General features: G+C 49.1%; 1 protein-coding gene across 1 annotated transcript in view; it reads left to right on the forward strand.

Moving 5' to 3' along the window:
* Plxna4 (plexin A4) overlaps positions 1-22,601 on the forward strand; it is a 454,143-nt gene extending 431,542 nt beyond the window's left edge. The window contains exons 26-32 of the mRNA XM_057770711.1: positions 201-304; positions 811-910; positions 2,388-2,578; positions 3,874-4,043; positions 8,043-8,255; positions 13,213-13,363; positions 15,642-22,601. Of these exons, the coding sequence (XP_057626694.1) occupies positions 201-304; positions 811-910; positions 2,388-2,578; positions 3,874-4,043; positions 8,043-8,255; positions 13,213-13,363; positions 15,642-15,737 (1,025 nt within the window). The 3' untranslated portion in view covers positions 15,738-22,601. The remainder of the gene's footprint in view (positions 1-200; positions 305-810; positions 911-2,387; positions 2,579-3,873; positions 4,044-8,042; positions 8,256-13,212; positions 13,364-15,641) is intronic.
* Positions 22,602-23,497: the final 896 nt, after the last annotated feature.

Raw genomic sequence — 23,497 nt, forward strand, 5'->3', positions numbered from 1 at the left:
GAATTAGGACCAGAACTAGTGCTCAGGCCCTCTCTGCCTTGAGAGCATCTAAACCGATCCTCTAGGGGACTTGTATTTGCAACTAGTCTGTCTGAATGTGTTCTGGAGATGGCACTATGTGATACTCATATGGAGTGGACACAGGATGCTCCCAGGAGGGACCAGAGGACCTTTCTAAATTACTACCACTCTTCCTGCAGAGTGGCGGCAAGGAAGTGGGGCAAGGATGATCCTACAGGATGAAGATATCACCACCAAGATCGAGAATGACTGGAAGAGACTCAACACGGTAGCCCACTACCAGGTGAGCTGACAACAGAAGCCAGGAGCTGGTCAAGTAGGTTGTAAATTACAGCCATTCAAGGTTAGACCCCCAAGTCCCCAATGCATTCTTCACCAGCAATCCATGACCCTTGGTGACCCCATGGGAGCTGATGTCACCCAGTCAGAGATCCCTAGCCTCTTTGGAGATAGGATGGTGACATGCATGCTTCTTGTAGGGCGTGGACCCTTGCTTAGAAGGCCTCCTAGCATTAAAATCTGAGTGATCTCCAGAAAGCCTAGGGAGGGAAAAAGTGAGGGGGGGGTGGTCCTGCCAAAACTTGCTCCACAAGGAAGCCCTAAAGCAGCTAGTACTAAGGTTTTTGTCTTGTCTTATTAAAAGGGAAAGGAATGGTCTCCAACGCCCAAGTTCCCAACAAAGTGCTAATTGCCCCTCATTCCCCCATATATGCCTAATTTGCCCCTTTTATCCTGGAATGGGTGGGAAGAGATTCCATGCCCAGGCCCTTAGAAGCCTTTACCCTGTAGGTGCCAGATGGCTCTGTGGTGGCTTTAGTGTCCAAGCAAGTGACAGCCTACAATGCAGGGAACAACTCCACAGTCTCCAGGACTTCAGCAAGTAAATATGGTAAGATCTCACCAGGCGTCAGGGGTGGGAGGTAGGCGCATCCCGAGCAGGTGTTGTCAACAGACCTCATTGGCTTGGGTAGAGGATCAGGTCAGCTGACCACTGGGGAAGAGAGCCAGGATGGAACAGAGGTAACCAGTTTCCATCACTAGCTTTGAGTCATAAACATGTACTTTATCTGCAGACAAAAAGAAACTTAGGGCCAGGAATAGCTGAACTGGTAAAGGGTCCTGCAGGCACGGGGATCTAAGTTCGATCCCAAGAACCAATGTGAAAATGACAGGCATGGCGATATGAACTTATAATCTCAGCTCTGGGAAGTGGAGATGGGAGGGGACCTCGAGGTTAGCATAATGGTGAACTGTCCAGTGAGAGTACCCATCCCCAAAATCAAGAGGGGTGGCATCTATGAATGACACCCAGGGTTGACCTCTGACTTCCATATATGTACATACACATATGCATGCTCACCATAGAGAGAGAGAAAGACACACAAATACACACACACACACACACACAGAGAGAAAGAGAGAGAGAGGGAGAGAGAGAGAGAGAGAGAACCTGCCCTTCATGAGGTCATACAGTCTATAAGTCTTACCTTCCCCATCATCTCACATCAAGTACACAATAATCTAGTGAATTAAATAATTATTATTTCATCGGTAAGCTATAACTCAATAGCACAGAGGTCAAAAGACCGGTAAAGGTCACACTGTCATTATGCCGTGTTGTGAAAGGGAAGGAGGGAAAAAGCTCTGGGTGGAAGGCGGAAGTCCAGAGATGGCTTGCTCTGTCACGTGGGTGCTGGGGGACACCTGACCACCCTGAGCAGAGACACTCTTGTTGTCGAGCACGGATTCGGGAAGAAGGGCAAACCTCACAGGGTATTGCGGATGCTAAGCGGGTGAACATATAGGCCACACGTGGGCAGAGTAGGACATTATCCTCTCCCTGTTCTGTTCCCATTTTACCACAATTAAAATATAGGAAGGACGTTCAGCAAGAAGTTAGAAGAAGTGTCCCGGGCCAGAGGGGGGCAAAGACAAACAGATGCCCTGGCGAGCCCTCACCTGACCACCTCACCTGAGTCTTTAAGGGAGACAGGCTACCTGCTCTTACCTAGGCATTTAATTGGTCACACATGCCACAGGACTTGCAAACCTGCACAAGGAAAAGTGTAAAAGAAGTAGATGCTTACATTTTTACAAATTGAATAATTAAGGGTTGACTCAATGCCAAGTACAGGAGGAGGGCGGCCTAAGTGGGTGGAATTCGCGACAGATATTCCTGGAGGTGGCAGGAAAGACATACCACATTTCGGGGAATGTGCCACACGGAGGCAAGGTAACAGCGCCAGCCAGCGGCAGGAAGGATCAGACAAGAGTGGCCCTGGTTGGGGAGAGGAGCATGCCAGGAGTTGCTGGGTACAGGACTCTACAGACTTACTTGTACCGGGCTGCATTCTTTGCTTCGGCAGAAAACATGATCCGGTACACAGGGAGCCCTGACAGCCTCCGATCCCGAACACCCATGATCACCCCTGACCTGGAAAGTGGAGTCAAGTTGTGGCATTTGGTGAAGAACCATGAGCATGGAGATCAAAAGGAGGGGGACCGGGGGAGCAAGATGGTGTCTGAAATCTATCTGACACGACTATTGGCCACCAAGGTATGGAACATGAGAGCAGTGTGCAGGGGGTTCCAGGGGTCACAGGAAGGGCCTTTGCCTGCCATGAAAAAACCCGGGCCAAGGGCTGAGGATATGGCTTAGTTGGTAAAGAACTTGCTAGGCAAGCCTGAGAGCCCAAGTGTGATAGCCTCATTAAAAAGACAAGCTGTGCACAGCGCCTTGCTTATGTGTGTGTGTGGGGGGGGTGCTGAGAAAGGAGACTACATGGGATTTGCTGGCCAGCCAGTTTAGCCAAATCGCAAGCTCCAGGTTCAGCAAAAATCCTGTCTCAAAATCTGTGGAGAGAAGCTAGGCAGTGATGGCACATACCTTTAATCCCAGCACTCGGGAGGCAGAGGCAGGTGGATCTCTGTGAGTTCGAGGCCAGCCTGGTCTACAAGAGCTAGTTCCAGGATAGGCTCCAAAGCCACAGAGAAAGCCTGCCTCAAAAAACCAAACAAAAAGCAAAACAAACAAAAATCTGTGGAGAGGGATCGAGGAAGACACTTTGAGGTTGCCCTCTGGTTTCCAGATACGTACACACATGTGTACACACACCCGTGCACACACATGCCCACACATCACACATACATAATTGCTCACACAGTTGCTAAGTGTGTGCCAGCCCCTTCTGTTGCCCTCTGGCCTCAGGCGCTGTCATGGGACCCTGCTCAACCTGTCACTCCGGGCAGATCCCAGCAGACATGATCACTCAATCTGAAGTTTTATATCCCCACCCTCCTCGGCACCCTTCCTCAGCTACAGACACTTGTGACACCTATTCCCATTTTCTCGCTGTTCCAGCGGGGTCACGGACCATTACTAAGGATGGAGACTGAGGCTGTAACCATAGCTTTGCTGATGCCCTTTCTAATCCTGAGGCTGGGGGTTAGTCCACGCCTACGGTTCTAGCCTTTCTCTTCAGAGTCTGGGTTCTCGGGTCTCTCTGTGGACCCAGATAGTCACTAGCCAGGGTGGGCAGTGGCCAGACAGAGCCAGCAGATTGTATTTGTCAGCCCTGACCCAGCATGCTCGTTAGCATTTTCAAAAAGTGATACAAGGTCACCGGCCGAGATGTGCCGCCAAACCCTGTAGCTGGCAGGGGAAGGTGGTTTGGGCTCTGTCATCTGTCTTCTGCCTGTTGTCCGAGCACAGAGGAAAGGTCCAACTGCCAGAGACCTGCAAAGGGAGGGTGGGGAGGTCTGGTGCATGGTGTCCCCCGATGTCATGACCTTGCCTGCCCTGTCCCCAAGGAAGCTTGCTGGGCTAGATCTAAATGTGTCCCCCTTCCCCAGGGCACACTGCAGAAGTTTGTGGATGACCTGTTCGAGACCATCTTCAGCACAGCCCACCGTGGCTCTGCTCTGCCCCTGGCCATCAAGTACATGTTCGACTTTCTCGATGAGCAGGCGGACAAGCATGGCATCCATGACCCGCACGTCCGCCACACCTGGAAGAGCAACTGGTGAGTAAAGGGAGAAAGGGGCAGTCTGGAGAGGCAGTGACTTGCCCACCCAGGCCTCCATCAGGGAGGCGGGGTTTCTGGAGAGGTCCTGGCCACTGTCTACCTCCTACCAGGGTCTCTTCTCTTCCTCATCTTCTCACCCCCACCTCCTCTCATCCCTCTTTGTATCTTCCTCTCCAGACAGTTATTCAGTCAACAAACTATACTAATCCAAGGAGCAAAAGCTACCATATGCCACCATAGCCAGGCCACTGCCACATCTAGATATTTTCTGGATGTGGAAGTTGGATATGTCCAACAAGGATGTCAGGGTTCCTGTCCTCGGCAAGCTGGCAGGTGTGGATATGGGACGAGAGAGACGGTTGTCCAGATATGTGGACAAATACTAGCACAGAGAAATGCCTGAGCTGGACAGGGCCACTGAGGAGCAGCATTTCATAAAGTCTTGTCAGTAGGGTTTTGGAGTGCATGCAGATGGCCCCTGGATTCCAATTCCACTCAATAAGCTTATCTCTTTTTTCCCCACACTCCTCTCCAAAAGCTGCCGAGCATCATTTTGTGTTCCCTGGAGGCCACAGGACTGTCTAACTACTGACAACCCTCTAAGCATCTCCACTGCAGTCCCCTTTCTCTTCTGAGTGCACAGTATCTTCCCCGCCATCTGTATATAGTGAGGGTTTCGTTTGAGGTTGAAGTCACAAGGCCAAGCATCAGTATTCAACAGAGGATGCAGAACCTTGAGGAAATAGGGCTCGGTAAATATTGATGAGACGCAGGCAGGGATGGCCTGCTTGAGAGGTTTACCTGTGGCAGAGCTAGCTGATGCTTAGCTCATCCTAGAACTGCATCCCTGTCGCCTTTACAGGCCATTATTCCCTGGCTTTTCCTTCCAAAGCAGCATGGATGTAGCACCTACTGATAACTACTGGGATTGCTCATGTTCCAGGGTAGAAGCGGGTACCCTGATGCCCAGCCAGGGGCCCAGACATGGAAACAGAGGAAGAAGTCAGCTTGGAGAAACAGTGCTATTCTCCCGAGCATGCTGTGGCCTTTCCCTCTTCCACTTGTAGAGGAGCAGGAGCCCAAAAAAGAGGCTCAGCCCAAGCAGCAGAGTCTTTACCGTAGTCCTTCTAAAGCAGGGCGCTTAGAATCCGGGTTCCATTCTGTACAGCCACTCTGGTGAGGTGGCTTCCTCCTCTCAAGTCCTGTCAGTGTGTCTTTCGGGAGACTCTGAGAGGCAGCTCCTGTGAGTCAACATCTCTCTGATGACGAGTCTTTACCCAGTGTCGGCCACCTTCACATGGAGCAGATGCTCCACCAAGCCCTATCAGTGTTGGCCAGGGAGACATGATTTTGCAAGCCACCGCTAGGCGCCAGCCTCCTTTCTGTATCATCCCAGGGTCCCAGGTGCGACATAGAGACATGGACTGGGCAATGGAAAGCTAGGGAATTAGGCACACTCCACTTGCTGTAGAAAGAACTGCACCAGCTTCAAGTTCTCCCTAGAAGGGCATCTCCTGCCCCAGCCTGATCCCCTCGTTCTTTGGTCAAGACATAGTTAGGAATCAGTTCTGCTTGCGGACTGGAGTTTATTATCCCTGCTGAGGGCACTGTCTCCTTATTCCTGACTCAAGGTGTAACTTGCCTGCCCCCCCGCCCCTTCTTCCGCAGTTCCCTACAGGTTCTCTGTTAAATAACACTCCCTCTCATTTAACCAGAGTGGCTGCAATCAGCCAGAGATGAGCATCACCACTGATGTTAATAGCATGCTAATATTTCATTAGGCAGGGGCCTCAGTGGTGCCTCTGCTTCCTGTGTGGTACACCTGCCTCCTTGCTGGCTTGAGGAACAGTGAAAAATGGTGACTGCAGCCATGTGGGTTCCCAGGACCTCTGATCTGAGCAGGCCTTAGGGAAACCAAGGGAGATGGGAGTAGCAGAATTGACTGGTAGGGAAACTGGATCTCTGAATATTCAGAGTTCTAAGCCCAGAGCTCATAGCCGCATTTTAGTGAGGTTGAGAAGCTAATGCGAGCCTCTGTACGCATGTGCTCTCATTCCATTTATTTTCTTCCTTGGATTCCCAGCGATGAAGCAAATGACAGACACCAAATATTAGCAAACCTCAGTGTGCCTGCCCCAGCCCTACGTGGCACTCGTTGTAAAGACTTAATAAATTCTTATTGATTGATTGGCATCTGTGAATGTCAGGTCGTCCTGTATATACAGCGTTTGCTGTTTGTATTATACAGACTGGCTGCTGGCAGATAGAATAAGAGCAAAAGAAAACCATTGTATCCGATGCCTGGAAATAATATAATTCAAGGATGTTAAGTTCTAAGAGGCAAGCCAAACACGCGCGGGCATTGTAACTATCACCAACCGTGAGCACAGCCACCAAAACAACAATAAAACATCAGGAAAGGAGGTGGGAGGCAAAGAGGCGGGAGTAAAGAGAAAGAAGAAAGCCATGCCGGCACTGTCCTCTCCTTACTGTCAGCTCAGCTGCCTGGTGGGAGCTGCAGAGCTAGAACAGACAAGGAGAGCACAGCCCAAAGAGGCACTGGAAAGTCCCTCCTCCTCCAGGCCCTCTGTCTAGCAAATGCAGGGACTGCAGAATCAGGACACATTGCGTAATTTTCTCCTCTTTGTCTCTGTACGTGGATTCCCTACTTGCAGCCCATCCAAGGAATATACCTATCCGGTGTTTTAAAATAACTCAAACGTGGGCCTGGGGATGTTTGAGCCCTGAGCTTGCTCTTCAACACTACCTAAAGCTGTGTGTTGTGGTGCACACATAGAAGAGGCAAAAGGATCCTCGGATACATGATAAATTTAAGGACAGCTTGGGCTACATGAGAGTCTATCTCAAAAGAATGGGGAGATGGGGAACTGGGAAGATAGCTTGGTTGGTAAAGTGCTTGGCATGCATGCATGAGGACCCGAGTTCAATCCTCAGCACCCATAGAAGATTGTGGCGGTGTCCACTTGTAAGTTAGCACTGCAGAGACTGAAGCAACAGGGTTCAGCCAACCTAGCCTAGTCATTGAGCCCCAGGTCAATAAGAGACCCTGTCTCAAAAGAGCAAACTAAAAAATACAAGGCTATAGGGTGACCTCTAGCCTCCACATGTACACACAGATAGATCCCCCTTCTTTCAACACAAACACACACAGCAGCAGCAGCAAAAATGAAGAACAAAATTATCAAGTGTCCCCTCTGAAAAGGCTCTCTGCATGGGCTGCTCTGGGTAGATTTGGAACCTAGCTCAGTCCAACATCCTCTGCTCTTGACAGGAAGTGTTATTTGTGTGCATTTGACTGCATGTGTCTTCCCTACAAACCTGGAATTCAGGATTCCTTAAAGATGGGATGTGTCTCAGTCATTGTATTTCCTGTTGCTAGCCTAGCTCTTGGAAGGAATAGGTACTGACTGGAAGACAGGAGGGGAAGGATGGGACACTATGGATTAGATAAGGGGTTGGTACTATGTGGCAGCCTGGTGGTTTAAAAAAAATCATTTGATCACATCCACCCTTAGAGCCAGTTCCTTTACCAGGCAGGAAGTAGCCTGTGGCACTAGACAGGAAGCAAGGGGGTGACTTCTGCCAAATGATCAGTTGCAAAACTTACATTCCTTAAGTTTACTAATGGAATGGTCCCAGCACCAGGAAGACAGGAATAAAGACCCAAATTCTGCTTTAATGCATGCACTTGGGTGACTCCTACACCAAAAGGAAGGTGCAGACTCCTACATCACAACTGGGTATCACAGCCCCTCAAGTTCCTCCACTGGTCCATCTCTAGATGACACCCTGACCTTACTGATTTCCTGTGTGCTGAATAGACCCACATCCTTCCTGTCCCCTTACTTCCCATGGCAGCCACAGATGGGTCCTGCGCTCTGTGAAATCTAGCCATTGTTCCTTCTTGGAATGCTCCGCTAGGATACACCCCACTACCCCATCAGCCCTGACCAGCTGCTTCTTCCCTCCACACAGCCTGCCCCTGCGGTTTTGGGTGAACATGATCAAGAACCCTCAGTTCGTGTTTGACATCCATAAGAACAGCATCACGGATGCCTGTCTGTCTGTGGTGGCCCAGACCTTCATGGACTCCTGCTCCACTTCGGAGCACCGGCTGGGCAAGGACTCCCCATCCAACAAACTGCTCTATGCCAAGGATATTCCCAGCTACAAGAACTGGGTGGAGAGGTGAGTATAAGTCCATGGAAACCTGAGGGTGCCTGGCTGGAGCAGGCCACATGCCCGGACCAGAGAGTCCTCCTGCAAGCAGGACAAAACTTCCAGACTAGTCACTGCCACAGCTGGTCCTGCAGCTGAAACACCCACAACTCATAGCCTCCACATTGAAGCAAGCACTAGAAACCATGTCAGAGCTTGCTATGTGACCCACATCTCTATATGGAACAGAATGAATCTTAGTGACTGAAGTGTCTCTTTGACCCAGAAGGAGATGTGATCCCTTATCTTCTCTTCCTAACCAACACACACAGACACACACAGACATACACACACACACACACACACACTCATACATGCATCCACACATACCATACACATATATATTACACACACATGCTTAGCATATATACCCTGCATGTGCACAGACCATATACACATACATTCACAGTATTGCAGGAATGCACAGGCACCATGAACACATCTGTGTATACACTGTATATACATGATATACAAGTAGATACATATACATACCTCCATGCCATCCATGTACATAGTACACACGCATGCATTCGTGCCATACCTCTTCCCAGTCATTCTTCCACCATCCTTTCTCCAGCTTCCACCCCACTTCTGCCTCTGCACACCTCGTAATGGTAGTGGTGGTGACTTCCCGCAGGCTGTGCACCTTTACTCTCCCCATTGGGGTTCTGCTTGTGGTTAAATTTGGGCAGAGAGGAAAGCCTCTTGCTTTCTTCAGAACTGTTGACTGCTGCACTGACCTCACTGAGCGAACCCAACCGTGCAGACTCCTGAAGCTGGCATGTGATTGGCTATCATTTCTATTGTATTCCCAGCAACCATGAACTCTACTTTTATTTGACTTGGCTTTTGTTTTGCTGTTGTTTGTTTGAAGATTATTTTTTATTTATTATACAAGGGAGTGGGCTTTATCATGACATCTTCTACATGAATATCCTGCCCTCTGCCTGCATGCACTCCATTACCCATCTGATCTCTTGATTTCCTCTGATTTTAACTGGGAGAATGTCAAGGCTGTCCCTATCATCATGAGCCCCGCTAATTTATCATCTGTAGATTTTGTTTGTAGAAGCAAAGTAGAGAAGAGCTGCTGTTGGCCCAGTAGGGACTGCACCATGGTGTGCCATGCATTAAATGCCGTCTATGACATGCACCATAGCATCAAGAGGCGACAAATTTTAAACATTTAAATACACCAAATGGATTCTGTGCCATTCAGCTATCAGTCCGGGCTCATCAAGATCCCTGGCTTTTGTTATAGATGAAAGTAACATTGGCCCTGGTAGCAGCACTGAGGGCAGGCTGGGCAGCTGGTTTTTCATGCTTACATCCACCAAGCTGACAGTGGTACCTCCATGGGCTCCACTCTGAGGGTACTGGTAACATGGGAAAGGTTGCACCTGACCCTTTCCACTTGTAATTCCCACATCAGAGAGTCTGGCAGAGTCCACAAGCTGGAGTTGAGGGGGTAAAGGAGCAAGGCCTTTATTCTGCCGCGTCTGGAGACATCAGTCATCCACATCGGTCATTCACAGAGGCCTCTGAAAGCCACAGTTTGAGGTCATCACAGCCCGAGGCTCAAGATGGCTTTCATGTCTGCGCTCCTACCCTCTTACCATAACTCTCAGATGAAGATTCCTTCCAGATTCTTTCAACCCATCCCATCCAGATTCGTGCACATGGAAGAATCCAGCTCCCTGAGCTATGATGTGGGGCCCGCCTAAGTTGGGCAAAGCCCAGCAAAGAGAGAGAACTGAGACCAGGGTGGGACCCGGCCTCTCCTTGTCAGAGCAAATGGCAGTCAGCCTTCCAGGTTGCCAGGGCTGGCCAGCTCTGGTATAGGAGAGTGGGGCTAGCGGATGTTGGGTACCTCTCTGAAGAGGGGGCTCGTTTGTAGGTAGAAATCCTGTAAGTTCAAGGGGGGGTCAAGGCTGACCTTTCTGTTCTTCACATGCAGTCAGCAGATGAGAGCCCTTGTTTGAAGTTCATTGTCAGGGTTTTATTGCATTCTTAACAATCAATAAGGCATCTAAGCTGAGGTCCCAGCATGAAGGCCAGCTTGGCAGGAGTGGGAAGGAAGCAATTGTATACACGGCAGAGAAGACTCCATGCAGGGTCATGGTCAGGCTTGAGGTGGGGGCAGGCTGGCTAGCTGTGGGCTGGACAGTGACCTGGAGCAAGTGGAAATATTTGTTAAGCCCTGCAGAGAGGGTGGGACCACTTAGCAGCAGGCAGCCTGGGACTGAGAACAAGGTGGAAAGCCAGTGACTTGAGTAGCCTGTAGCCACTTGCCTCCACCCATCCAGAACTTTCTAAAGATAAGGCCATGTAGTTGATCCACCTGGGGGCTAGCGGAGGACCACAGACATGCCCTGGTTCAGTTCAGTTTCCTCAAGGAAAGAGGAGTGTGATATGAGACCACTTGGGGGGCTGGGGGGAGACGACACGACACTGCTGATGTCACATCGGGGAGAGCAGGGAGAGGGACTGCAAGGTACATCCCAGCCAGCCAGCTGCCACCCATCACCTTCAGATGAGAAGGTTCCAGTTCACTCTTATTTTTTCAACTTTCTCCAACCTCTCTCATCTCATCCCCTGCCCCCTCCCACATGAATTCTTCCTAAATATTCTTCTTGGAGAAATATATTACTCAAGCACCATGCAGGAGGCAAACTGTTGCAAGGGAGAGATGTTGAGCATCTTCTGTTTCTGGCCTGGAAAAGGTCCTCTCACTATGTAGACAATGATCTCTAGCCTAGGCTGCTAAGCTCATCAGGGACCACGAAGGCAACAGTAGGAGCCTGTACCGTTTGTAAGTAGCCTGACAGCTTCACACGCAGGTAACAAGGAGCAGCAGGGGCCTTCACTTGTGTTGACAGTTATGTCCTCTCTGTGGGAACCTGAGTTTTCCATCCTACTCAGAGGCTCTGGTTTTTTTAAGGATGACAGAGTAGAATTGTCTGAACAAAAGGTTTGGGCACAGCCACGGTCCATGAGCTGCTGGCCATAGTCCTGAAAGTGAGAGAAAATACTGTTCATGCTTCTCAGGAAAAGGATCGCAAAGATAACCTTTCATGGGCAAACCTATCTGGCTTGGTAGTTATGGGATCCATGAGGGCACAGTGGCGCAAATCTCCTTGGCAATGACAAGGTCGGGGCCCATCATTGAAACCTCTGTTCTTCTGCTATAAAATGAAATGTTGGCATTTATTAGATCCAGATATAGTTTTATTCATGGCCATGAGTGGCGACACCTCCTGGACCTTTACTGCCTGGAATGTCACTAACTTACCTGAACCCTGTGTATTGGAGCACTGATACAGGAGCTTTAGCGTGAAGACTGCCTTGGAAAGATGATTATCTTCTGGGGTAAAAGGAACCAAAATGAAGTAGGTCAAGGATGAGAGGACTGTGGGCTTCTGGGGACCAGAAGGGAATGGGAGAGAGCATTGTGAAGGGCAGGAAGGAGTCCAGATGAACCAAGGACTGCACACTTTCCTAATGTCCCCAAGCTGCTTCCTGAAAAACCTCATCATTCAGCCTGCGTCTTACTCTTACCTAGGCTGAAGGTAAAGGACCAATACCTCCTTGCCAGTCACAGCAGGATCCACTCAACAGGCAGTGGGCACTGTGTCTGTTTCAGGGAACGGATTTCTGAGGCCACAGGTGTTCCCCTCTGATCCATCCATCCTGGCCAGAGACCAGATGTCTTCTTCTTGCCTATTCTTCCCTGAAGACACAATGGCAATCCCAGAAGACTGTAGCCCAAGGCAAACAGTCATCTCAGCCCTTGCCTTCCCGGGAAGATGTTAGTTTCAAATTGAGCTGTCATTTATTGTAGCCTGGAGCTGATGGCTGGAGGAGCCAAGACCATTTCTGGCAGCCTGTTGTCTAAGTACTGGTCACTGCTGGAGACAGACAGAAGTCAGGGAAATGACATGGAATAGGGCAGGAGCACCCTGTCAGAACAGAAAGAGATATAAGCTGAGAAAGACACGGAGCAGGGCCGGTATGGGGATCACCTTGTGAAGGAAGCCTTCAAGGGCTCATCATGGTCACAAGTGCTCATAACACCTTGAAAGAGTTTTCCTCCTTAAATACCACATTGGCACCCCACCTGTCTAACCTTGTCCCTTCCCTGGACTCTCTTCTCCCTCCTCCTCTTCTAGTTTCTCCTGCTGCTGGCTTCAGCCCTGCAGCCCAGGGACCTGGTGTGACCTGGGCCAGCAACTGCAATGCCTCTTGACTTGCAAGTGACACCCTGTCTTCACTGTTGCCTCCTCTCTTTTTCCTGCTACCGACAACCCCAAAGCACATTGTAGAGGGTGAAAAAGTGGCCATGTTAGGGGCGCAGAGACCTCTCCCTTCCTCATTAGGAAACTACACAGCTCTCCTCCGGCAGGGGACTCGGAGGTCTGGTGCATAAAATGTCAAATTGCAGAAATTAAAAATGTAAATGCTGGCTTCTAATTAACCAGTTGACAGCAGTGCACAGCTGCAAGTGACAGTGACTGATTGCCTTCTGCCAGCCTCTCTCTCCCAGCAACCTCCACCCTCTCCTCTCTCCCCTAACCCCCAGAGAGCACAGGCCATCAGGGAAGAGCAACTGTTCAGAGTAACTCTCCATCCCTGATGGCGAGGCACAAGGCAAGCTGGAGCTCTGGTGTGCCAGGAGCAGGGAACAGAGTAGATGCTCTGGGCAGAAGCCCTCTGACTCTTGGTTCTTCTCTAGTCCTCCACGTCCTTCCCTCTGTGCCCCCTATGTCAGAGCTGCCAAGGGCTCTCCCTGGACGTGATACTGAAGCCGAGATGGGATGCTACTACGCTCCCCGGGCGGTCACAGGATCGGCTCTCACTGCTTGGAGCTCCCGTGTCTTCTCAGATGCTCTATAGATTCCAGTTCCTCTCTGTTTCCCACCCCTCACAGATATTACTCAGACATTGGGAAGATGCCAGCGATCAGTGACCAGGACATGAACGCATACCTGGCTGAGCAGTCGCGGATGCACATGAACGAATTCAACACGATGAGCGCACTCTCCGAGATTTTCTCTTACGTGGGCAAATACAGTGAAGAGGTAAGCTTTGCCCTGCCCTGCCAGGGCCTGTAGAGGCAGAAATGTGGGGCGTGTCTGAATGCTTCATGTACAAAAACAGCTCCACAGATGCCCCCTGATACCTCTATTAGGGAAATTCTACCAGCCAGACCTAGGACAGCATTGTGGGACAGAAATGGGCACTGAGGATGATTCAATCCTTTTATCTGCATCAACTCCTATTCTCGGATATAGAAATCCGTTTCTTTTATTCCTCTCTACCCCTTGCCCTGGGACTGAATCCAAGGCCTCCCACATGCTAGGCAAGAGTTCTACGACTTTTTGAGATAGTCTCTATAAATTGGCCAGGCTAATCTTGAGTTCATTTGGCACCCCAAGGCCTCAGCCTGACCTTGAACTTGCCTCCTGCCTCAGCCTTCCAGAGTTTCTAGGAATACAGCATGCCCCACCAGCCCTAGCTTATTCTTTCTCCATTATTGCCTTTAAATTCTTTTCATTTTCCTCTCTGATCTAATTCTCTTTGAGCAAGGATTTCATCGCCCTTATTGATGACATAGTGTATTATGGCATCCCGTGGAGTTGAACAGACCAGAGCAGAATAGAAACAGGATGGAATAGGATGGAGTCCAATGGAAGAGGCTGGAACAGAAGAATAGGGTGGACTAGATAGGCAGAATAGAAAAGAATGGAAAGGAATGGGAATGAACAAAGCCAGAATAGGATAGGGGTGGAAAACATGTATTTTTCATTGTTGTACCTGGGTATCGGCCACTACAGATTCTGCCTTCATTCTGGTTAACATAAAAGCACTATGGGAGTTGTTTAGCTATGCAGACACAGACTTACGTGGTTTGGGATCTAGAGTCCCTGCTTCCAAACACACAATAGCAGCCTTCTTGGAGTAGAAGGTAATACCAAGAGCTGAAGCCAATGCCCAGGCTCTCTTATTCCTTACAGCCTTGTCACCCAGAGAAGTTCAAGAACCCTGTTACCAGACCCCAGCAGGTCCAGAGCCCAGTGTCCTATAGGCCATGAGCAACATACTGAATGGCCCTAATGTTAACAGAAAGTAGTGGTGTGTCTCTTAGGGGAGGGACCGCTACCACCCATCTCCAGACCAGTTATGGTCCAGGGCAAAGTGTTCCTGTTTGTGGCAGTCAAGCTAATAAGGTTGTGTCTCCTGCTTTGTCTTGGAAAGAACCATCCCTTCCCCTACCAGAACACTTGTCTACTTTTAGTATTATAGCAGTACAGGACAAGTCCTGGCCATCTCAGTAGGCAACTCTAGCATGATGTCCCCAATTAAATATGCATCAATTAGTCATAAAATCCGAAGCCCACAGAGCTTCCAGGTTGCCTTGGCCACCATTCTTTGTCCACATCCCTGCCCTTCAGACCAGAGAACATGCCACCCTCCTTGTCTGGTGCCCCCTATCGAGCAGGCATTGTGCCTAGGGTTCTCATGTGTGTGACCTGACCTTATCTACTAAACCCAAGCAAAGGAGAGGTGGACTCCAGAGAAGCAAGCATGATCCGTCAGAAAGATCATGTTTCACCTCAGGTCACCATGCTGGCAATGGGCAGAGCCATGACTCAATCTGGCTTGTCCCGAGTTTCTGGGAAATCCCAGAAACCTTTCCACAAACACCACCGTCACCCATCATTGTCCTCTATCAATCACCTGGCCGCAGAAATGGGCTTGGTTGACCTTAGTCACTATGCACCAATTATAGACTGGGGATGGAGAGCGTGTTCAACTTACAACCTCATTCCTTTAGGGACATTTGGCTTTTAACAGACAAAGTTAAGCCAACTGGCTTTCTAAATGTGGATATGTGGGCTTCAAGGAGCTGCTGAGGAAGCTTTTCCTCATATTGGAAGGAAAGGTAGGACTTGCTAATATCAGAAAAGCACATTCTGGCCCCCAGCACCCTACTTTTGCACTGTCTATGGAACCCTCCCCCCAAGATGCCATTGAGACTGTAGATGACAGTGGCTTCTCTGTATAGGCGTCCTCAGCAAAGCTTCTCCTCCTGCCGGCTGTCTCTCACAGACAATGGAACGCACACATTATCAGACGTGAGGGAGGATGTGTTGGTGTCCTGTGCTGCTGGTGACACGGGTGCCCATATGCCTCCCACCTCCTCTACCTGTGTCACTCAGGCTGCTAGCTTACACAGCACTGGCAGTGGCAGCAGGTACACTGATGCCCTGGCAACATCCATGCTGTCGTTGTGTACCCTAGAAACACGGATACACACACCCAGACTAGTAATCTTCCATTTTGATCTTTCTACAGATCCTTGGACCCCTGGACCATGATGATCAGTGTGGGAAGCAGAAACTGGCTTACAAACTAGAACAAGTCATAACCCTCATGAGCTTAGACAGCTGAGAACTGTCCTTCCAGGGCCATCCTGGAGGGAGGGACACACCAAGCCGTGCCTCAGTCTAGATATCATCTTTACCAAGTGCAAGTTCCGACAGGCATCAACAGCAGCAACCCCCCCCCCCCCCGCCGAGCAGCGCTGTCTCTCCTTTCCTTTCTCTCCCTCTTCTGTCTCTCCCTCTTTCTGGAGTCCCACCTCTTTTAGTTGCTCTGCCAGTGTGATTGGATCACGTCACTGATCCCTCAGTCAGTCCAGGGATGGCCAGGCCCATGGTGAGAGACCAGACCAGAAGATGTCAAAGAAGCTCTCCCTCCCGGCTGCTCCTGGCCCCATGCATCAGCAGCAGGGCTCAAATATGAATGAGGAGCTGAGAGTGGAGAATTTTCCTATGCTGCTACTTCACCTTCTGTGCTGAGAATCCCTACTGTGGTCCAAAACCTGGCTTCGGTAAGCAACTGTGAGCTCAGTATTATCTGAAGTAGGAGGCATCACTGGGATCTCCCTGTCCACACACTCAACAAGAGGCCAGGCAGTGGCCTGGGTGCTTTGTAATGTGGGAAAAAGGCCTTGCCTCCTGCACATGTTGGAGTGGGGACCAGTGGAAGTTTAAGGATGCTCTCTCAGGGGCCACTGCCTACTTGTTTGGTGTCCAGCAGCCTTCCATCCCCTTCCAATATCCTTGGAGGCCTTCCAAGCATCCATCCAGACCTTTCTCCCCTTCCTGTGAAAAGTCAGACAGGGGAAAGCTAACAGTTACATTCCACCACGGAGATGCTCCTACGTCATCTAATCTGGTTCCTAATAGCAGAAATGTAACATGGAGAGAGAGAGAAGAGGAAAGAGAGTATCATCTATGCCAGAAGCAACATTTATTGTTCTCCATTCACCTCCAAGTTCAAATGCATCCTGACAGTCGTCAGGGGTCCATTGCCAGAGCCTCATGTGTTGTCTAGAGAAGGCATCTCCATGCTCCTTTGTCACCATCGTGACAGCTCACAGTGAAATGCAGAGTGCATCTAGGAGATTCTACCTCCAGCCGTCTCCAAGGCTCCATCCCCACTGTCATTGAGAATGCCAGAGAAGGCCAGGGCAGACAGCCCAGCCCCTGTCCCCCCTGCAGAATCTGGTGCCATTGCTATGCAGATGACTTTGTCACTGGATGGTCCAGGCCTCTGTGGGAATTGTCTCATCAACATATCAGCTGTCTCTTCAGTGGCTCATCTTCCTCATCTCTTCTGACGTCATCACTGGAGGAAACATACTTAAGCACAGCCTCTCCAAGACAAAGCAAGATGCCAGCCAGCCAGCCTCAGACACCAGCTTGTGCTTGGAAGCGACTGGAGAGCCAAGTGAGGGACCTGGTTGGATACAGAGAAAAGTGCATTCCACGAACCAAGGCCTTGGCATTTATCTTTCCATTGTATTTTTCCATCTATGGATATGCCATTTTGTGTTAGCCAATCAGGCAAATGTATGCTCAGAAATGTAACACGTGGCTATGACAAGAGGTGGTCTCCTAGTGGGTCCCCTAGTGTGTCTTGGGGACTTACAATCTTGAAGGGATCTTAGATAGTGAATGATCCAGTCTCTGTCATAAGCACGAATCTCTTTTGGCAGCTCGGGCTTGTTGTCCACCACTCATGGAGACAAGAGAGGCATTGGAGAAGGGGGTGTTAATAGCGTTCTACATTCTTGCCTTCTTTCACGCTCCATGCATAATGTCATTTCTTCCCATCACACAAAAGGAGTCTCACATGGGGAAGGAGCTATATCATGCCAAGCCAAGTCCATGTGATATCCTCCAACCTTTAAGGATATGAGCCCCTTTGTGTATGAGAAAGCAAGGTTGAGGGAGGCGCTTAAAAATCTGCAGGAAGCGTGGGAAGGCTTCTTTGTTCCATGTTGGAGGATGCTGAGATGGTCTCCTTCTCTGTCCCCTGGCTCATCCGTCCACCACTCAGAGTCAGTATAACACTGAATGTTACTGTCTGTGGCAAGAGTATTCTTCTGTCCATAGGAAATCAGGATGTTGCCTGCCTGTCAAAGGGTGAACTTTGGCAACCCAGAGCAGGAGGCACCGTGTGGTTTTGCTGTGGACAAAATGGCAAAGACACACCAATGTAGCAAACAGGAAGAGAGGTCCAGGGAAATGTGCATTGGAAGTGGGGAAGGGTGAAGAAAAGAAAAAACAAAAACAAACAAACCCACCAGAGGTTTTGGCAAATCAAATGCCAGGTGGAAACATGTGAAATTCTATCGCTGATTATTGTTCTTCCTTCATGAAGCCAGGGGACCTGGCAGGCTTTGGGGTGCATGTGGGAGCAGGCTGAGGGATTTTTTTGCACATATGAAAGGTTGGGGAGGACAGAGACATGAATATATTTAACACAGGTTTGCCGGATGGACGGTGTGTGTGTGTGAGAAGGTGCATGGGTGAGTGTGCGTTGATTTTTAAGTTTTGCACAGTTCGAGAAAAATGAGCAAGCAGCAAAAAGAGACTGTTACCATGACTTTGCTGATGCTTTTTTTTCTGGATGATTTTACCGTTGTTATTATTATTTTGTCGGTACAGAATTTTTTTCCTTGCTTTTGTTAACAAGCAAAACTTCAAACGCCTCAGAGACATACACTTATTAGGAAGAAAGAGGCACGGACAGCCTCGCCTGCATTTCCTGGGTCTCCTCGTTTCTCTTGAGGGGGGCATTTTTCGGCAGATTATTTTATTTTAATTGGCAATGTGGGCTCTTCCAGGCACTTCATAGGCATTCCCTGTGGCCTGCTTGAGGACTCAGAAGTCAAGCCAATCTTACCTGTAAAAATCTTTCCTTTTGCTGTTTCTTTGTTTGTTTTACATTTGTTTTTATTGCAAGTGTGATACATTTAAAAGCAAGGCTAGGCAACATTGTCAGAAATCCGTCAAATCCTCCCAAATATTCCTTCCCAACACCCCCTTGCGATTCTCTAGTTGCCTTTAGCAGCTAGAGAGCTCCCAAAGAACGAAGGCAGAGGAGAAACAACGACACGTGAGAGAGTGGTGCCTAGCCTTCTGCCCAGAGTTCACTTGTGGGGTGTTGCGGATCTGTTGAAGGTGGAACCTGTATTTATCTCTTGGAGTTTGTTCAGAGGGTAGGTGTGAGGGAACAGGTATTCTCTCTCACCTCCGGTTCACCTCACCCCTGCATCCTTCTGCTCCTGACCCCACTGGTCAAAATGGTACTGATCACACATCCCTAATGACTGACCACGTGAGGATTTGAATCTTGAAGGGAGAAGACTAGCAGGGAGTAGGAGAAACCTGGGAAGGGTATCTGCAGGCTGATTACTTCTCTGTGGCATATGTCTCTCTAGGTGTGGGCGTGGTCTGGTCATGTCTTCATCCTTCCCTGTAAGGAGACACTGTAATGTTTCTTAGTGCCATGAAGTTGTTAGCTTTTGTGTCAGTAACTTCCTCAGGAAAATTCTTTCTTGCCTTCTTCTTTCAATACAGTTTTAAACTTGGGGACAGAGAATAAACACAGAACACCCCCTCCCTCTAGACAAAGATACTTTGCAACCCTGTGCAACATGGCATGGCCAGAGCCAGCCCCTGGAGCCTCCATGTTGGGAGTCCACAGTCCTGGAGTGAGCTAAGGATGGGTGCCTGAGTGGGGATACATCTGGAAAGAGAAATGCTTTTAATGAATCCCACAGCTCAAGGCAGTATCCAGGATGATTTGAAAGAAGCAGGAGTTGCTAACAGAGTCTTTCTGTGCTTGCAGGTTCAGGTCCTGCTTCCACTGGCTTCATGTTGATATAATAATGCCGAGCATATCTAGCACCCTAACGTTCCATCCTGGAGTCCATGGTGTTCATGTACCACCCCACACCATTCACACACCCCAGTGTGCATGTCTGACTCCTGAGAGTGCCCTACTATAGCAACTAGCTTCCTCCCTGTTCTTCCCTGTTCCCTCCCTGAGGCCAAGCACTACTTCCATACAGGAGTTATTCAGTTCCTTAGGAGTGAGTGTTGCCCCACCCTCACTTTGGCTGCTTCCCCTGACTGATAGGGTCTCCTCTCCTCTAGCCAATGCCCTGCGGGTCCTCCACTAGAGGAGCCACAAGCAATGGCATCCCAAATGATCTCTAAGATGCAAGGCTCGGCCACACTTTCGGGGACCCTGGATGTTGCTACTGTGGTCCATCCTGGCCTAAGCACCTCTCATTTTGACATAAATAAGAGAACCTCCTTTCTGTCTTCAACCGTAGCACTCTCTGCCTTTGGCGTCACCAGACAGCAAGCAAATGCTTCATCTTGAGAAAGGCCAGTGCTCCTGTAATCAGGAATAAATGCCCCCTTCTTCTCACAGAGAGCACCAGAAGCCAGGAGATGACTGACATGGAGAGGTGCCAGCAGGTGAGGAGTCTCAGAGGTACTCAGCTTATGTCCCTTCCAAGGGCAGCACTGAGTGACAGTTCCAACAAGCTCCTAAAGGGAGCTTGGTATTCAGGGGCATTTCTGTGAATGAACCGAGGTGACCCTGTCCAGGTAGCTAGCTATCCTGGCTCTTCTCTGGCCTTTTCTCCATGTTCCTCACCCACATCCAGGGCCTCCACACATCCTTTCAGGACAGGGGGACCCTGACTTCATAGCCCTTCCCTTTGGAAAATAGAAGACGTGAGATATTTGATTGGGGCTTTGTAGTTCATTAGGTTTTTTTTTTTTTTTCTGCTTATCTTAAGAACTTGAAAGTAATGAGGGAGCCTGGCTGTGGATGTTAAATGACTAAGAGGAAGAGTTAAGCAGAATATTAAATTCTTCCAGTGACTTCTAAGCAGATGAGGTGCTCTTAAAGGTGAGCGTGAGAACCGCCCCTCCATTAGTAAAGAAAAATGTTCAGAAATTCCTCCATGTGAGCTGTGAACATGCCTGGGGAAGCATCCTTGTGACTGCTAATACCCTCGCGCTTCCCCTGCCCTTTTGGTAGACAGAGCCCCCCCCCCAGCGGATTCACCCCAGGGCATTCTGCATGGAACCAGCTCAAGCTTCATTCTTATAAGTGGGTGGTTGGGGTACCATTCCAGACGATGGTAAATGGCCAACTCCCCAAAGAGGCTGGGACCTTGTAAGCTTCTCCTGGTGCTTTGAGGTGGGCCATACCATTCCTCCCATTTAGAAAGCAATCACTGCGGGGAATGTTTTCAATATTAGGAGAGACTTTCTGTTTTACTACAAATCATTGCTCTTCAGTAATATTGCTTTTTATTAGATGGAGCATCCAAGTTTAAAAAAAATATTTAAGTCTTTTGGTTGTAAAGGCAGAACGTCTTCATTGGCGTCCTGTTGGAATCCCTTGAGTAGACTGACGGCTATCAGAGCTGAGCAGAACAAGCAGTTCCCGAGGAGTGAAGAGAAGTCCTAGCTCCTAGAAGAGATGGCGAGGGCTATAAGTGGTGGGGTCTTTGGTTAGGGAGTCTCATATCCCTCCTCTCTCTTTCCTCCTCCCTCCTCCTGGGCTCCTATCTAGTCCTGGCTCTCTGGGCTGTCTCTGGAATTGATGAATCCTTTATATTGTTTCTTGGCTTCCTTTAAACTGCACTGAAGCTCAGTTTTGGGGGGGACTCATGTTCCCCCTCCCCAATAACACAAAAGCAAGTGGACAGTCATTCAGCCAGTTTCTGCCTCTCTGCCCATTTCTTTTGTTGGTATCTTTAAACTTAAGACTCAAGCACATGTTAGAAGGGCTCCCTTATGAGAGTAGAGTTCAAAACAGCAGAGGGTACAGTTCAACAGCACCCCCAAAGACACTCTGAAGCAGAGAACACTTCAGCAAGCAGGACCGAGGAGGGTTCCTGTGCAGAGATCAGTTCCATTGGAGCAAGAGGCAAAGATGGGCTATGGGTCCTCATCTGTCTTCCCGTTCCTTCCCTGGCATCTTGTCAGCTTGAGGACTTAGGAAACCTTCTGTTCTTTAAAATGAAAAGCTAGTTTACCTCAAAGAATCTTGTTTCCATTTGGAAACCAATGACATGGCTTGAGAATAGATGATCCTCCCCACGTCCCTCCTGGCCTGGACCTGGTGTCCATGAGGCATGTGATCCTAGCTTAGTACTGGGCTGGCTGCCCTGAGAAGGAACCAGGTTCCCAGGCCTAAACTGGGAAGGAAGGACTGGATGCAGCCTTCCTCCCCACTTAGCCCGTAGGAAACAGCCTCTTCCAGCAGGGTCCTGTGGAGTTACCATAGCAACCGGCAACTCCAGGGACCACAAAAGACAATGACTCCAAGAACTGAGATGTGGGAGAGAGCAGGGTTTCTGGCCTGGTCAGGGTACCCAGAATTAAGCCCCAGATGCTAGGAGGGCAAAGAAGGAGGAGAAATAGAAATAGACTCACTATTGGGTTAAGCAGCTCAGGGGCCAAGCAAGTCTGAGCGAGAGGCCACTGAAAGCAGCGGGACAGATCACTTCTGTTCTCCTCACCACTTGCCCCTTTCCGGCGTGCCCCACTTCTGTTCCAAAATGCTCACCTTGAATTCTGATCCTTCAAAAGAAGAAAGCAAAATGTATCTTTAGACAACAGTGTTACCCTGAGCCTCAAGGACAAGTGGATGGGGTCTCTGAAAAAAAAGGGGGGTCTTCTGGTTTCGATTTTTAAAGAAGAGTATCCTAGTAAGATTTAAAAAAAGATTTAAAAAAAGTTTTTAAAAGAAAACCTATGCTATTTAAATTGGAGCCCAGTTGTAACTTGGTAAAGGCAAGCTTCTGTACCTTTGTTATAATTAATTGTATACCTGTGTATGTAAATATAAGGCATTCCTATTTTGCAGTTCAGAACAAAAAAAACTATTTGTAATATAGAATAAAGTTTATTAAAAAATAATAAAAATGCAGTTTGAGATTTGGAGTCTTTATGTGACTATGTGGGTAAGCTGGACCACAGGTAAGCAGTGCCCTCCTACATGATGGCACACGGCATCTCCTCTTTCCAGACACATGAAATCCACTCATCTGAGAGTAGTCCTTCTACCTAAGACTTAGTTCTCACTTAAGGCAGCCATCGGGGGTTTACTCTGCATATTTGGGAGAGTAAGTTCACACCCATGATGTTGACAATGCTTTGCCAGGGATCTCAATCCCTGAATCCATCTTCTCATGGCTTCCAACCCTCACTCTGATCACCAGAGTCACTTTGCAAAAGGAAACGAGTTTTGCTATTCTGCTCTTACTCTTCCTGGCAAGCTGCTCTCCAGCCTCTCCAGATGTAAGGCAGGGCCCCTGCTGGCCAGTGTAGACTTACTCACTGGGAAGATGGTCTCAGCTATAGTAAGTGGTGAGGCCATCTGGTCTCAGGAAGGGGCTGGGAGGAAGCAGCCATGGGCGTGCCTATGGCTTGATATCTTCGCCTTTCACCTCCAGGGACCTTGAGCAGACAGACACTTCTTGGTACCTTTGCTTCCTTATTCACAAAGTGAGGATTGTTCTAACTGCCATGAAGCCCAGAAAGGCTTTTTAGTAGGGTTTAGATAACTGTTTGAAAAGAGATTGGATGTAATGCAAAAGGTCACGTAAACACACGTGGTTTTATTAGTCATGAAAACAGCCCTGTACAAACACAAGTGGGTCAGTCCTAGAGCCCCGGTGACATTTAGAGTGGCTGCCTTAGTTCCCCACTGGAAAACAAGATAAAACAACAAAACAGTAAATGCCTCACACCTTGTGAGCAAATACTATCATTAAGCTGGGACTCTTAAAGGCAACAGCCATCCCTCAGATGAATTTACCCCGG

This window comes from Chionomys nivalis, chromosome 1 (assembly GCF_950005125.1).
Source record: "Chionomys nivalis chromosome 1, mChiNiv1.1, whole genome shotgun sequence".
NCBI lineage: Eukaryota > Metazoa > Chordata > Mammalia > Rodentia > Cricetidae > Chionomys > Chionomys nivalis.